The sequence below is a fragment of the Metopolophium dirhodum genome, chromosome 6, assembly GCF_019925205.1.
Source record: "Metopolophium dirhodum isolate CAU chromosome 6, ASM1992520v1, whole genome shotgun sequence".
In the NCBI taxonomy this organism is placed as follows: Eukaryota; Metazoa; Arthropoda; class Insecta; order Hemiptera; family Aphididae; genus Metopolophium; species Metopolophium dirhodum.
In genome coordinates, this window is record NC_083565.1 from 20,008,058 (window position 1) to 20,019,710 (window position 11,653).

At 26.7% G+C, this 11,653-nt stretch overlaps 2 protein-coding genes across 3 annotated transcripts; both read right to left on the reverse strand.

Annotated features, from left to right (window-relative positions):
• Positions 1-1,435: 1,435 nt before the first annotated feature.
• LOC132947106 (uncharacterized) lies at positions 1,436-8,443 on the reverse strand. 2 transcript variants are annotated; one of them, XM_061017306.1, is made up of 9 exons: positions 8,260-8,443; positions 8,079-8,201; positions 6,239-6,395; positions 6,081-6,170; positions 5,792-6,023; positions 5,585-5,713; positions 3,092-3,499; positions 1,960-2,181; positions 1,436-1,876 (listed from the first exon to the last, which is right to left on the reverse strand). In XM_061017306.1, exons 1-9 carry the CDS (start codon positions 8,373-8,375, stop codon positions 1,551-1,553), a joined length of 1,803 nt encoding a protein of 600 aa, XP_060873289.1. In that variant the 5' UTR covers positions 8,376-8,443; the 3' UTR covers positions 1,436-1,550. The 2 variants fall into 2 exon arrangements, with proteins under 2 accessions (XP_060873289.1, XP_060873288.1); XM_061017305.1 differs by having other exon boundaries at positions 5,771-6,023.
• Positions 8,444-10,287: 1,844 nt separating this feature from the next.
• LOC132947957 (uncharacterized) lies at positions 10,288-11,597 on the reverse strand. Its single transcript, XM_061018225.1, has 4 exons — positions 11,501-11,597; positions 11,202-11,405; positions 10,921-11,107; positions 10,288-10,412 (listed from the first exon to the last, which is right to left on the reverse strand). The coding sequence occupies exons 1-4, from the start codon at positions 11,537-11,539 to the stop codon at positions 10,324-10,326; spliced, it is 519 nt and encodes a 172-aa protein (XP_060874208.1). The 5' UTR covers positions 11,540-11,597; the 3' UTR covers positions 10,288-10,323.
• Positions 11,598-11,653: the final 56 nt, after the last annotated feature.

The following is an 11,653-nucleotide window of genomic DNA, read 5'->3' on the forward strand; positions in this document are numbered from 1 at the left end:
TACTTATACTATTTGTTACTATTTTACAAATATTTAATAAATTATTTTTACCATAGAATATGAATTATGATACGAATATTATCAATCATGGAAACAGTTACAACATTATTGTAGGATATATTATTATAGTGTATATTATTATATTGTATTCTTGAGGTCCCGTTCAATCAACTCATCCGGTCGCTTATGCATAAGTGAAAGTATTTCCTTGAATGGAATAATTTATAAAATGTAAACAAATACTAATGCGAAAGTGCACAGTGAAATACTAAAATATAAACTAATTTTTTTCAAATACCATAATAGTATTTTATGTGAATTATACGTAATAATTATATGTTTAACGTTGAAGATTGAAACAGTTTCAGTTTTCTTATTTTTCTTATTCTTGTGACATATATAAATATAAATATAAATTAAATTACACATACAATAGTGACAAGTGACTACCTATTTATTATAAATTATATAAAAAAATTAAATTAATTCATATGGTTTATAATATTGTGTTCATATCTATAATTATTTATCACATTAACTTATAGTATACACTATACACTTATGTATAGTTAAATGGCGAGTACTGTATAATACATATATTTTTGTATCTTTAGTGAATACATATAGTCTTGAAAATGAAAATATGTATGGCAAAAATATCTCAGATTATTCATTATTTAATTACGACAACATTTTAAGGTATATATCAATACATAGCGTAAATATTCATGTTTTTCCGTACTTTCCACTAAGAATGTAAAAATTATATTTTGTATTTTTATCTATTTTTATCAATACATAATATAGTGATTTAGGTAGGTACCTCGTACCTATAATAAATAATTATTACACATTTTGAAGTAAGTACTAGATTTTTTATTTTGAATTACAATAAAATAATCAAAATATTTGTTACGTTTCAAAATTGATAATTTTTCAATTTTTTAAACTTTTGGTATTCTTCCTTTTTAAATACACTTATAAGGAGACTTCAACGATAAAATCGTAAAGTTTTCCAACTAAAGTATGCTCACTAAAAATTAAATCTATCTACCTATACCTATTGGACAATTTTTCACGTGGAATGTTTGGAATTTTGTATAGATCTAAATTTATTTTTTACATCTGTAGGTAATAATAATACACGTGATAGGTAAATATCTATGGTTTGTTATAGCATTGATTATAAATACTAGTATATTTTTAATCAATGGTTAAAGGTAATTTTTAATATTATGCTTAATCGCCTTAATGATTATGTATAGGTAGTTAAAAAAGTAGCAACCACTGCATTGTAAAAACCAATATAATCCACGCTTGGCTTAGAATCCAAAAAACAGAAATAAGGTATATATATTATATCATAGGCATATAATGATAGTTCTTAACGATCTTACGAAAATAAGTCATAAAAATATTTATATTTTGTGTTTATTTTCATTAAAATACATTGATAGTTTTCATTATTATTTTTATTAAAGTTGTATTCCATAATTTTTAATAACTATATAACATAAATCTACGATTCTCGTACATATATTAAAGTGATTTTATATCAAACTGTAGTTATTCAACATGTCATATTGATTAGCATTAATCTTATAGTAAACTTGTCCATTTTTTTCAACCATTAAAATATATGGCATTCCTGGGCTTATTACATTTTGTAATATAGTTACGTCTTCATATGAGCCACGGTTGATGAACATAAATATTGGTATCCAACAACCCGGTGATCTAATCATTCTGTATTTCATAGTAGATATAGCAAGTACATTTACTCGATTGTTTAGAATAAGTTTTTTATCTCTTTTTTTTGCATTTTTTTGTCGTGATCTCCTGTCATTTTGTTCATTTTTATTTTGCAATTTCACCACTATGAGTTAAGACAATGCATTATTAAATATTATGCAGGATTTTTTAAATTTTTCTAAATATTTATTCTTTAAAAGTTATTACCACTATCCGTGTGAATATAATTCTTCTTGTCGTAATTTAGACCGTTACTTTGACTTCTGACCCTGCTATTAGTGTTTTGTAAAGATACTGTACTGTACATTTCATTAGTTCTAGAATTGTTTGACCCATCTATAAAACTTTTGTTTTTGTATTTTGTTGATTTTTGTGACTGATTAGACTCATGATACCGCTTAGACTGCTTAGAGTAATTACGCGTATCCTCTAAAATCATAAATACATCGTGACATAATAATTGATCATGACTCGTGATGAATTAAGTTAATCTTAGTATAAATCTAAATAAATAAATAATTTAAGTTTTATAAGTAGGTAAGTATTCTTTTATTATATTTATAACACTGTTTTTGGGGAGGGTTTGGTGGGGTAAATGTAGGTATATATTTATATATACTGCATACTATGCAGTCTTGTTAAGTATTTAAATATTTTGTTGGTATTTCAAATACTTCTAAAATATTTTTTTCGTTTTACCGTTTTATTTCAATGACCACTATTTTCTTATTTTACTATTTTAAATTTTGTTTAAAAAATTTAAATTATAACGGTTCTATAGGAATTTATAAAATTTCATCAATTAAGCAGATGACAGAATATCTAAAATTGAAATCCACCTAGCAGAAGTTTAAGTTGGCACGTCTAATTAACTAATAACCATATTATAATATGAGAGATCTGAAATTCTTTAATCCATAATTAAAGTGAGTATGTATAAACAATTTAATTTAAATATTTATAAATAAGTTTAAGCGTGTATCTATTTATGATTAACGTACAAATATTTCAATATAAAATTCATTGAACTAAAAAAAAGTATTCGTAAATTTTTTGAATGCATATTTCAAATATAGATGACATCAAGTATTTATATACATATTCTGAATACATTTGGAAAGTATTCCTAACAAACGACTGCATGTGTATTATTATAATTTTTAAGTACCTATAGGTATCTATAAATTAAGAATATAGATTATAGGTACGGATTGTTTTCATTAAAAAATATTTTACAAATTTAAAGTACCTTCCTTTATACACAATTTAAACGAATTTTGTATTATCTACTTAAATTCTATAGACTATAAAAAGAGAATATAATTTAGCATTAATATACCAATAGTAACTTCAATATCCGAGTGAACATTCGACGAATTCTTCTTGTCGTAATCTAGACCGTTACTACGTCTTCTGACACTTAAATTGCTGATTTGTGAAGATATTGAATTGTACATTTGATTAGTACTAGAATAGTTTGACTCATCTTTAAATTCGTAGTTTGTTGAGTGGGGTTCGTTTATAACTTTGTCTTGTGACTGCTTAGACTGCTTAGAACGCTTAGACTGCTTAGACTGCTCCAAATGCTTAGACCGCTTAGGCTGCTTGGACTGCATAGACTCAATTGTCTGCATAGATTCAATTGTCTGCCTAGACTCAATTGTCTGCATGGACTGAATTGTCTGCATAGTCTGCATTGACTGCATAGATTGCTTAGACTGACTGTAATAACTTGCATCATCTAAAACTACAAATACACGATGGAATTATAATTGTTTATGACTTTATTTAAGTGAATCTTGGTACCTATCTGAATAATTTACCAAACTACAATACTATATTATAATATATTGTGTATATATTGCATTATTTGTAATTTCTGTCAGGCGCTAATATGTTAAAATTAAATAAAAAACACAGATAAAAACAAGTCAACATATTTTCAAAATTTTATCAAATACAGAAAATGCAGATATAAACATTCAACAAAAATTGCATGTATTTATGGTCATTTTTTTTTAAGTCACGCCAAAAACCAAAATCGATTTTGTTGAAAACCAAAAAGTTCTTGGAATTCTTTGTCAATTATAATGCAATAAGTGAAATTATATGTAGGTATTATTATAGTATTTTTTTAATGGTGTTCCCTTAAACAAATGGGATTGAGGCTTTTAATAGTGCTTACTGAAATAAAATTTCAGCTAAAATATAAGATTTTTTAAAGTGCTTAACCAATTAAAATAATTTTAAAGTAAAGGTGGGTATGTGGATATCGCTCTGCTGTAAAGTAGGTACACAAGTGGGTCACTGTAATGGATGGTGTTAAATTTGAATTCAATGATATAATATCATCGTATAAGAAAAACGATTCTGAGCGAAAACGGTCAGTCAGCCTATATAGGCTATACCATATGGTATTACTAATATATTTGATGATATTATTGTGAATAAAGTAATTTATATATAACCTATTGACGTGGAACCTTGTTTTAAAAATTCAATTCTTAGCTATAAAATTTGAACATTTTATAAATTTTTAACTACAAAATAATTATTAAATTTTAAATTTGATACATTTTGTCCAAATTCAAACTTTAAATCCTTATAAAAAAAAATTGTGCCTATGTATTTTTAATATTTTTCAACTGCTATTGTAAAAATATATCAGAAGCCATTACATTTTCACGCTTTTTTACCCAACAAATAAAATGTTATTGATAATTATAGGAAAAAAACAAAAAAAATTGAAAACTGACAATGTCCATAAGCAGCTCAAAAAAAGTCAAAATATTTTTGAAATTTTATGGTGTATAGCAAATGAAAATATAAACATTCAGTAACATTTTCATGTATCTACATTCCATAGTTATTCGTTTTTGAATAACAATAAAAAAATAAAACTGCTACATGAGAAATCGAGTGAATATCCAATATTGTGAAAATATGAACTTCAAACGCTCGTAAAAATTTAATTTGACTTTCTTATAGACATTTTTTTTTTTGATAACTTATAAGGAATCTTTTATTACATTTTAAAATCTTAGATTTAAAAAGAAAAATTTTTATGAATTCTTAACTCAAAATAATTTGGTAATTTTCGTGATTTTTCCATATTTTGTCAATTTTTGAACTTTAAATTCTTATAAAAAAAAACTGTGACTAAGGATTTTTAATATTTTTCAAGTGTCATTGTAACAATATAGTAGGAGCCTTCAATTAAATTTTCAAACTTTTTTACCCAACGAATAGACATCATTAGAAAAAAAGACTAATAAAATTGGAAACTGAAAATGTTCCTAAGTAGTTCAAAACAAATCAAAATATATTGAAAACTTTATCGTGCTTAGAAAATGCTAATATAAATGACCAGTGAAAATTTCATGTGTTACGTTCGTTTGTTTTAGAGTTACACCAAAAACCAAAATCGATTTTGTGGAAAACCGATTTTGCGTAAAAATTCCTGTTTTTCAATTTTTATGTGGTTTTTCCGGCGCTTTTGAAAACTATTGGAAATTTTGACCTACTGAATACTCCAAGGATATTTATTTTCCCATCAAACAAGATACTGAAGTTGAAAATCCAATCATTATTTCGACTATTTATCGTGCGCACAGACACAAAAAAAAATTAAAATAAAAAAATCCACACATCATTGTAAAATCAATACATTCATCGTTCCACTCAGAAACTACAAGTTTACTATAATATAATCATAACCAGTCAGTAAATACTATATAATTACCTATACAATATTGTATTTGTATACCTACCTATTATATGTATTGTTATTTATTAACCATTTCACATATTTTGAGAAATTAGGTATAGGTACCTGAAGATGAGTAGTCCGATGTTTTTGAAAAAACTGATGACCGTGAATGCATTGTCAATGTTAACGTTTTTGAAAACTGCGATGATACTAAAGCCGAAGAAATGTGCTTAAGGATTTCCAATTGTTCACCTATAAAACCGTTCATAATTTAATAGTAAATCATATAAGTTAATAGCTAAATCATACTATTCATCCTAGATTTCTCACTAGATATGCGACGGGTAAAAGATAAATTTGAATTTTTATTAATTTGGTTGTCATTTAGTTCATTTTGAATTTTAATTATATAACTTTGGCTCATTAGTACTTTACAATTATATTCTTTATTATGTCGATTTTTGCAACATTCTGAACAAAGTAGAGCAAAATAACAACTTGAACAAGTTTCCATCTCTTTTGATTGATGTTGTAAACATTCATAACACACCTGACTTTCTTCCTATAAAAATATTTGCAGAAATATAAAATGTTTTTACATTAATAATGTTAAACCTACTTTAGTGAGAACAATTTGATTACGAGTTGCTAATTTCATATGTTGTAAACATAATGCGTATATTTCATTTTTCTTTTTTTCTTTTAAATTCTAAATAATAAATTAATTTTTAAATTGAATCTTAAATCTGAAATATAGTATAGAATATAGATGCATACAAATGTATTATTTTTCATAGTTCTAAACGTAAATAACTGATTATTCGACATCTTTACAATTGTTGCTTGCTGCGTCAACATTATATTACCCAAATTCAGCCAATGCAACATTGCCATTTTCTCATCAGCTGATAATAAAGGGTTTTTATAATCATTTCTAAAAATTATAAATGTTTTAAATCAATATTATTGAGTTGAAATTAGTTTTATATTTCATAATATATTAAGCACTTATAATAGGTTAATATTATTGGATTTATCAATTCCGACGAATGTTTATTTATGTTGATTCTGCTGGCTGTTGATTAAACAATATCCGATGTACCTACCATATTATATTATTTTTTTTTTAATTAACAGTATATGTACACGCAGTTTACCATAACAGAAAATATATTTTTTTTATTTGAATAATCGTCAACTATTGTCGTCTACAACGGAAAAACTTACTAATTATTTTACAAAATATATTATATAGGTATTATTAGTGGCGCAATTACGAGGGTGCACGACGGTGCCAAGTGCAGCCACTGGTTTTGTGTACCCGTATGTAATAATACCGTATTATCGCTGTATACTAATTGAGCATTTGAGCCCCAATACCTGAACGGGGAAAAAATAATAGATATAATATACTAATTGAATCCCGAGTATAAACGAGAATAATTTTGAGTAAAATATAAAATCAACCATAATATACGTAGTGCATATATGGAGGGTTAGGAAAAAGAAGCAAGTGAATAAAAAGCAAAGGAAAAAAAAGCAAGTAAAAAAAGCTATATGGAGACGATTACGTGTTATCGTTCGCATATCATTTGTATGACTTATTGACTTTCGTCAGATAATAATAAAATAAAATAGGTAACATAATTTTATTATATAGGCCGGGAATTTCAAATTTAATTTCTACCGTAGCCAGAATAATATTTTACAGTCAATAGATATCATTACATATATTACACTTACGAGCTGATACGCAGTGCATCATAATAATGGATGAAGTTATGTTAAGTTTGGCCATTAGCACAACTTAGGGGTTGTCGTTTTCATTTGAGACAAGCATATGGTTTAGAAAAATTCAATCATTGGGTCTAGTTAATGAATACAAAAATAAAAACTCAGAAATTGGTAAATATAAAAAAAACATATTTTAGTCCTTCGTTTTTAAACCCGCCAGATGTCAATGATTGTTTCACCGATGACTTAATTTCTATTTTACCTCCAGATTATCGAACAGAATGCTTTACTGATTATATTTTAGAAAGTTATTTAAGTACCTAAAAGCTCACAATATTCTCCAGAAATGTGGGCCTCATTTACATATTCATTGGCAAGGACCACTAACAGTTGTGAATCCTTCCATTCAAAATGTACACATCCAAATATTTATCAATTTATAAACGTCTTGTTAAATGTACAATGCGAAACAAATATCAACATTAGAAGTACTGATTTTATTAATACAAGAAATTATATCAAAAACAAAGAAAAAGAAATTGAAGAACAAATGCAGCTGTTGCAGTCAAAGAAAATAACACGATTTGAATATAGTATACAATGTTTATGATTGTGATTTTGATTTCTTATAGGTAAAAAGATCGTTTTGGCGGAATACCTATTGGCTATTATAAAGGTATATAATATAATATCAGATAGCCTATATTGTCTATCAATGTAATATGATCACGACCGCCAGTGTAGACTGTATGTACCTACTAGGTGCCTATGCTAAACTCTAGGTTTTTAATGTTCGTATTGTTGATTTATTGGTAATGCGTATAGGCATGGAGTACATAACTAAAGAGATGTAATGTTTATAATTAATTGTGTGACTACTTACATTAGTGCAACAGTAGCTCTTTTTGAATAAATTCTGTCTAAGATTTGTCTACCAGAATTTCTTAATTTCTTCTCTATTTCAGAGATATTTGAATAGCACGATGGTTGTATTTCTCCACTGAGCCTAATAAATACAATCATCATTCATTTTAAATTGTATTTTTTTAAACCAAATAGAATACTTTTTTGATTCAGATAAACTGGAATAATATTCACAAATATTGCCTCTGAATTTCTTAACTAAAATCTTAACAATCTTTAAAGGATTCGAACTTGATTTTAACAACAAATCCAACATTTTATTAAGTTTTGTATTTGATAAATTGAAGTTGTAAAATGGATTAAGTAATAATGACAATAGAGTTCCAAAACCAGAAATGTTTTCGTTTACAACTGATCTATTTTTTTCCAAAAACGTTTTGGTTAAATGTAATTTTCCTGTTAACATAGCCAAAGCTATGGGCTTAAAACCGCAATAAGTATGACTTTTCTCCGTAACGTCATAAAGTATAGAGGCTAATTCATTTTCTGATTGCTCATCGACACTTAATTCTTCATCTAATTCGTATATATTCTCTTTTAAACAAAAAATGTCTATAGGTGTCATAGAAGCATTAGTGTCATTTGATATTTTACTCCATGGTAATTCATGTCGAAAAATACTAAACATAGGCTAAAAACATATTGAATGGTACTATAAGTTATAAAGTATCTATCAATTTAGTAATATAATGTAAGTACCTAATAAGAATTTAAATTAATTACTAATGCTTTTAAATTTGGGTTGACACGATGCGTAATTAAAACTTTAATACACTGGACAACGCTATAGTTTGTGGGCATCATAACAGCCATGTGTAATAAATTTAATTTATAGTTCTACAGTATAAAATTATAATTAGAAAATGTAATAGTGTATACGTTTTTATAATTCTATTGAGTGGAACTAATAAATACCTCATCAGATAAAATATAAGTTGGAGATCCTCCAGCATCGAACACGGCTTTTAAAATTTTTGAATTTATAGTCAATAAGGCTAAATGAATTGATATTTTCGGAACGGTGCAAGTTGTTGCTTTAGCACCCATATTAATCAAAAGTAGTATTGTGTCTTCTACTGAGTCTAACAATGTTCGTCTAAAATGTTCAGAGATGATACAAACTTATTATATCTATAAACTTACTTGTTGTCGATAACCTATAAACAATAAATATATAATATTGACCCTCTTATAATATCATGATTTACTTTTTTGTAGATATTTGAATCGGTGTCGAAATCATCTCTTCAGCATCGTTATCAATTTCTGTAAACTATTATTCAATCAAAAAATTAAATAATTTATAAATAAACTCAATTATCATGCTTTTGTAGTTTTTGAATGGATATTATAGATTGTTTACAAGTTTACAACTAGAATTGAAGCTTGTTTATTACTATTTACCATGCATTTACGCACTTTTTTCTTATTAACCTATGTACCCAATAAATTATTATAATACACCTTGGTTATTTTTTAAAATTAGGTAAATTTTTTTATATAGGTACTCTTTTTTTAAAAAAAATTTATTCAAATGAAATTTATCAATATAAGTAATAAGTACCTACCTAGTAAAAAGTAATAACAATAGTAGTAAGTTAATCAGTTAATGTAAAACAGTTGTATTGGCTAATAAATATTTAAATTAAAAAAGGATATACCTACTTATTTCCATACAACTTATAAATTATGATATAAGCCAACAAAAAAAATGGTTATTCATATTGATGTCCCGGTTTGGTAATTTCAAAATCAGGCAACCATACACTATATATGTAGTAAAATAAAATACATTTATTTTTATTGCTAATTATCATTAGTTGATTATACCATAACAGCACCAGAAGTCCCGTAAATGTATATTCCGAGAAAGGACTAAATTTACTCATTACGATTAAGTTTTGTCCTAAATTAGGAGCACAAGAATATTGGAATCCACAGAAGCTGGAAATACTAAATGTAGGTACTCGTTATGAAACAGTTTGGTACCTACCGCATTGGGATAGGTAGTATATAGCTATGGCCACCGGCCATCGCATACGGTATATTGTAGAATAGGTAAATACGAAGACGTATTATTGGTACCTACCTTGGCTACCTACGAATAGTAGGTATTACTAACTTGCTATATAGAAATAGTCAATACAGTTATACAGCCTATAAGACGTATTGATTTTTATTAACTTGGTAAAATATTTAGATACTTAAGTATAATTTACCTTCATATTTTTTAAATTTTCTGGCTGAAAGAAGTTTGTTGTTTGTATGTTATTTAATGTAATATGTTGATCTTCTATAACAAATGTTCAGTATGATTATATAGGTAGTTTTACAAAATATACTGTACACAACATAGGCGCAAATAGTGTTTGAGATTTGGCTGATGATCTGCTATAATAATATTGAATAGGGGGGCTTCACCCTAAGGACCCTAAAGTATTTTAAGTATATTATATAGGTGTATAGGTAGGTAGCCAATCAGGCACCTAATCTTCAAGTATGAAATATAGGTACTACCAAGAATGTAGATATAATATTATATTCAAATTTAAACCACATTATTGAAGTGCACCTATAACCAAGAACCATACGCGCACTTATGGGTAGGGGGCTTTGTGGGCTAAGCCCACAGATTTTAAATCATATTTTATTTTAAAATATTAATTATCAGGGTATGTGATACAATTCCAGCCCCCCAGAAAAATTTCCCTCGTTGCTCCTATGCCAGCTATAACAGGTATTGACAGTTTTATTAATAAAAACCTATAATAAATTAATTGATATAAAAGTATATAACTTACCTTTTATAATATTAAATTTTAAATCGACATGAGGTATTAAATATTCAGTCCAATAATTTATGTTATTTAATAAACATATGTATCGCATTATAGTTAGGTTTAAAGGAGTAAACCCTATGTCATTGGAGCATTCTAAGTCAGCGCCAAGATTAATTAAACATTTAATAACTTCATGTTGGTCATTGGCCTTAAAAATATAGATAAAGGTTATAATAGGTAGGTAAGTACCTATACCTATAGTTATGAAAATAAATATTGAAATATAAAATATAAAATATTACAGAAGAAATCATAAGACGAGTATTGCCTAAAGAATCGGCTACGTCCAAATCAATATCATATTTTTGAATAGTATGTTGTATGTTTTCAGAGTTTATATCTAGTTTAGTCAACAACTTTACAGCTTCTAACTCATGACTATGCGAGGGCATGAACATGTTCCGTTTCCCATTCCAAATATCGTCAATATCGTATAGTAAGGTCTTCTAAAAATACATAATGGGTGTACAGAAAATTCATTGTTTTACCAATACCAAACTGTTTTTTTTTTTATTGTTGACGTCTTAAAAAAGGTACCTACTTCACCAAATTTCTGTTGATAAGCATGTGCTAATATCATTTCGTCTAAAGTGTTGTTATTGTATGCTAGAATTCGGTTACATATTTTATCATCATGATCATTTTCAGAATTTTTTTCATTTGATTCAATATTGTCGTTTTTAATAATATTAAT

What these genes read in the sequence shown, in the direction of transcription:
- LOC132947106 (XM_061017305.1), bottom strand. Translation starts at nt 8,375, where the DNA reads ATGTTGGATTTGTTGTTAAAATCAAGTTCGAATCCTTTAAAGATTGTT. An exon ending in AGAGCTACTGTTGCACTAAT is followed by an intron (nt 6,396 to 8,078) that starts GTAAGTAGTCAC and finishes TATAATTTTTAG; the next exon opens with AAATGATTATAAAAACCCTT. An exon ending in CTATGAAAAATAATACATTT is followed by an intron (nt 6,171 to 6,238) that starts GTATGCATCTAT and finishes TTTATTATTTAG; the next exon opens with AATTTAAAAGAAAAAAAGAA.
- LOC132947957 (XM_061018225.1), bottom strand. Translation starts at nt 11,539, where the DNA reads ATGATATTAGCACATGCTTATCAACAGAAATTTGGTGAA. An exon ending in ATCAACAGAAATTTGGTGAA is followed by an intron (nt 11,406 to 11,500) that starts GTAGGTACCTTT and finishes ATGTATTTTTAG; the next exon opens with AAGACCTTACTATACGATAT. An exon ending in AAAATTTAATATTATAAAAG is followed by an intron (nt 10,413 to 10,920) that starts GTAAGTTATATA and finishes CATTTGTTATAG; the next exon opens with AAGATCAACATATTACATTA.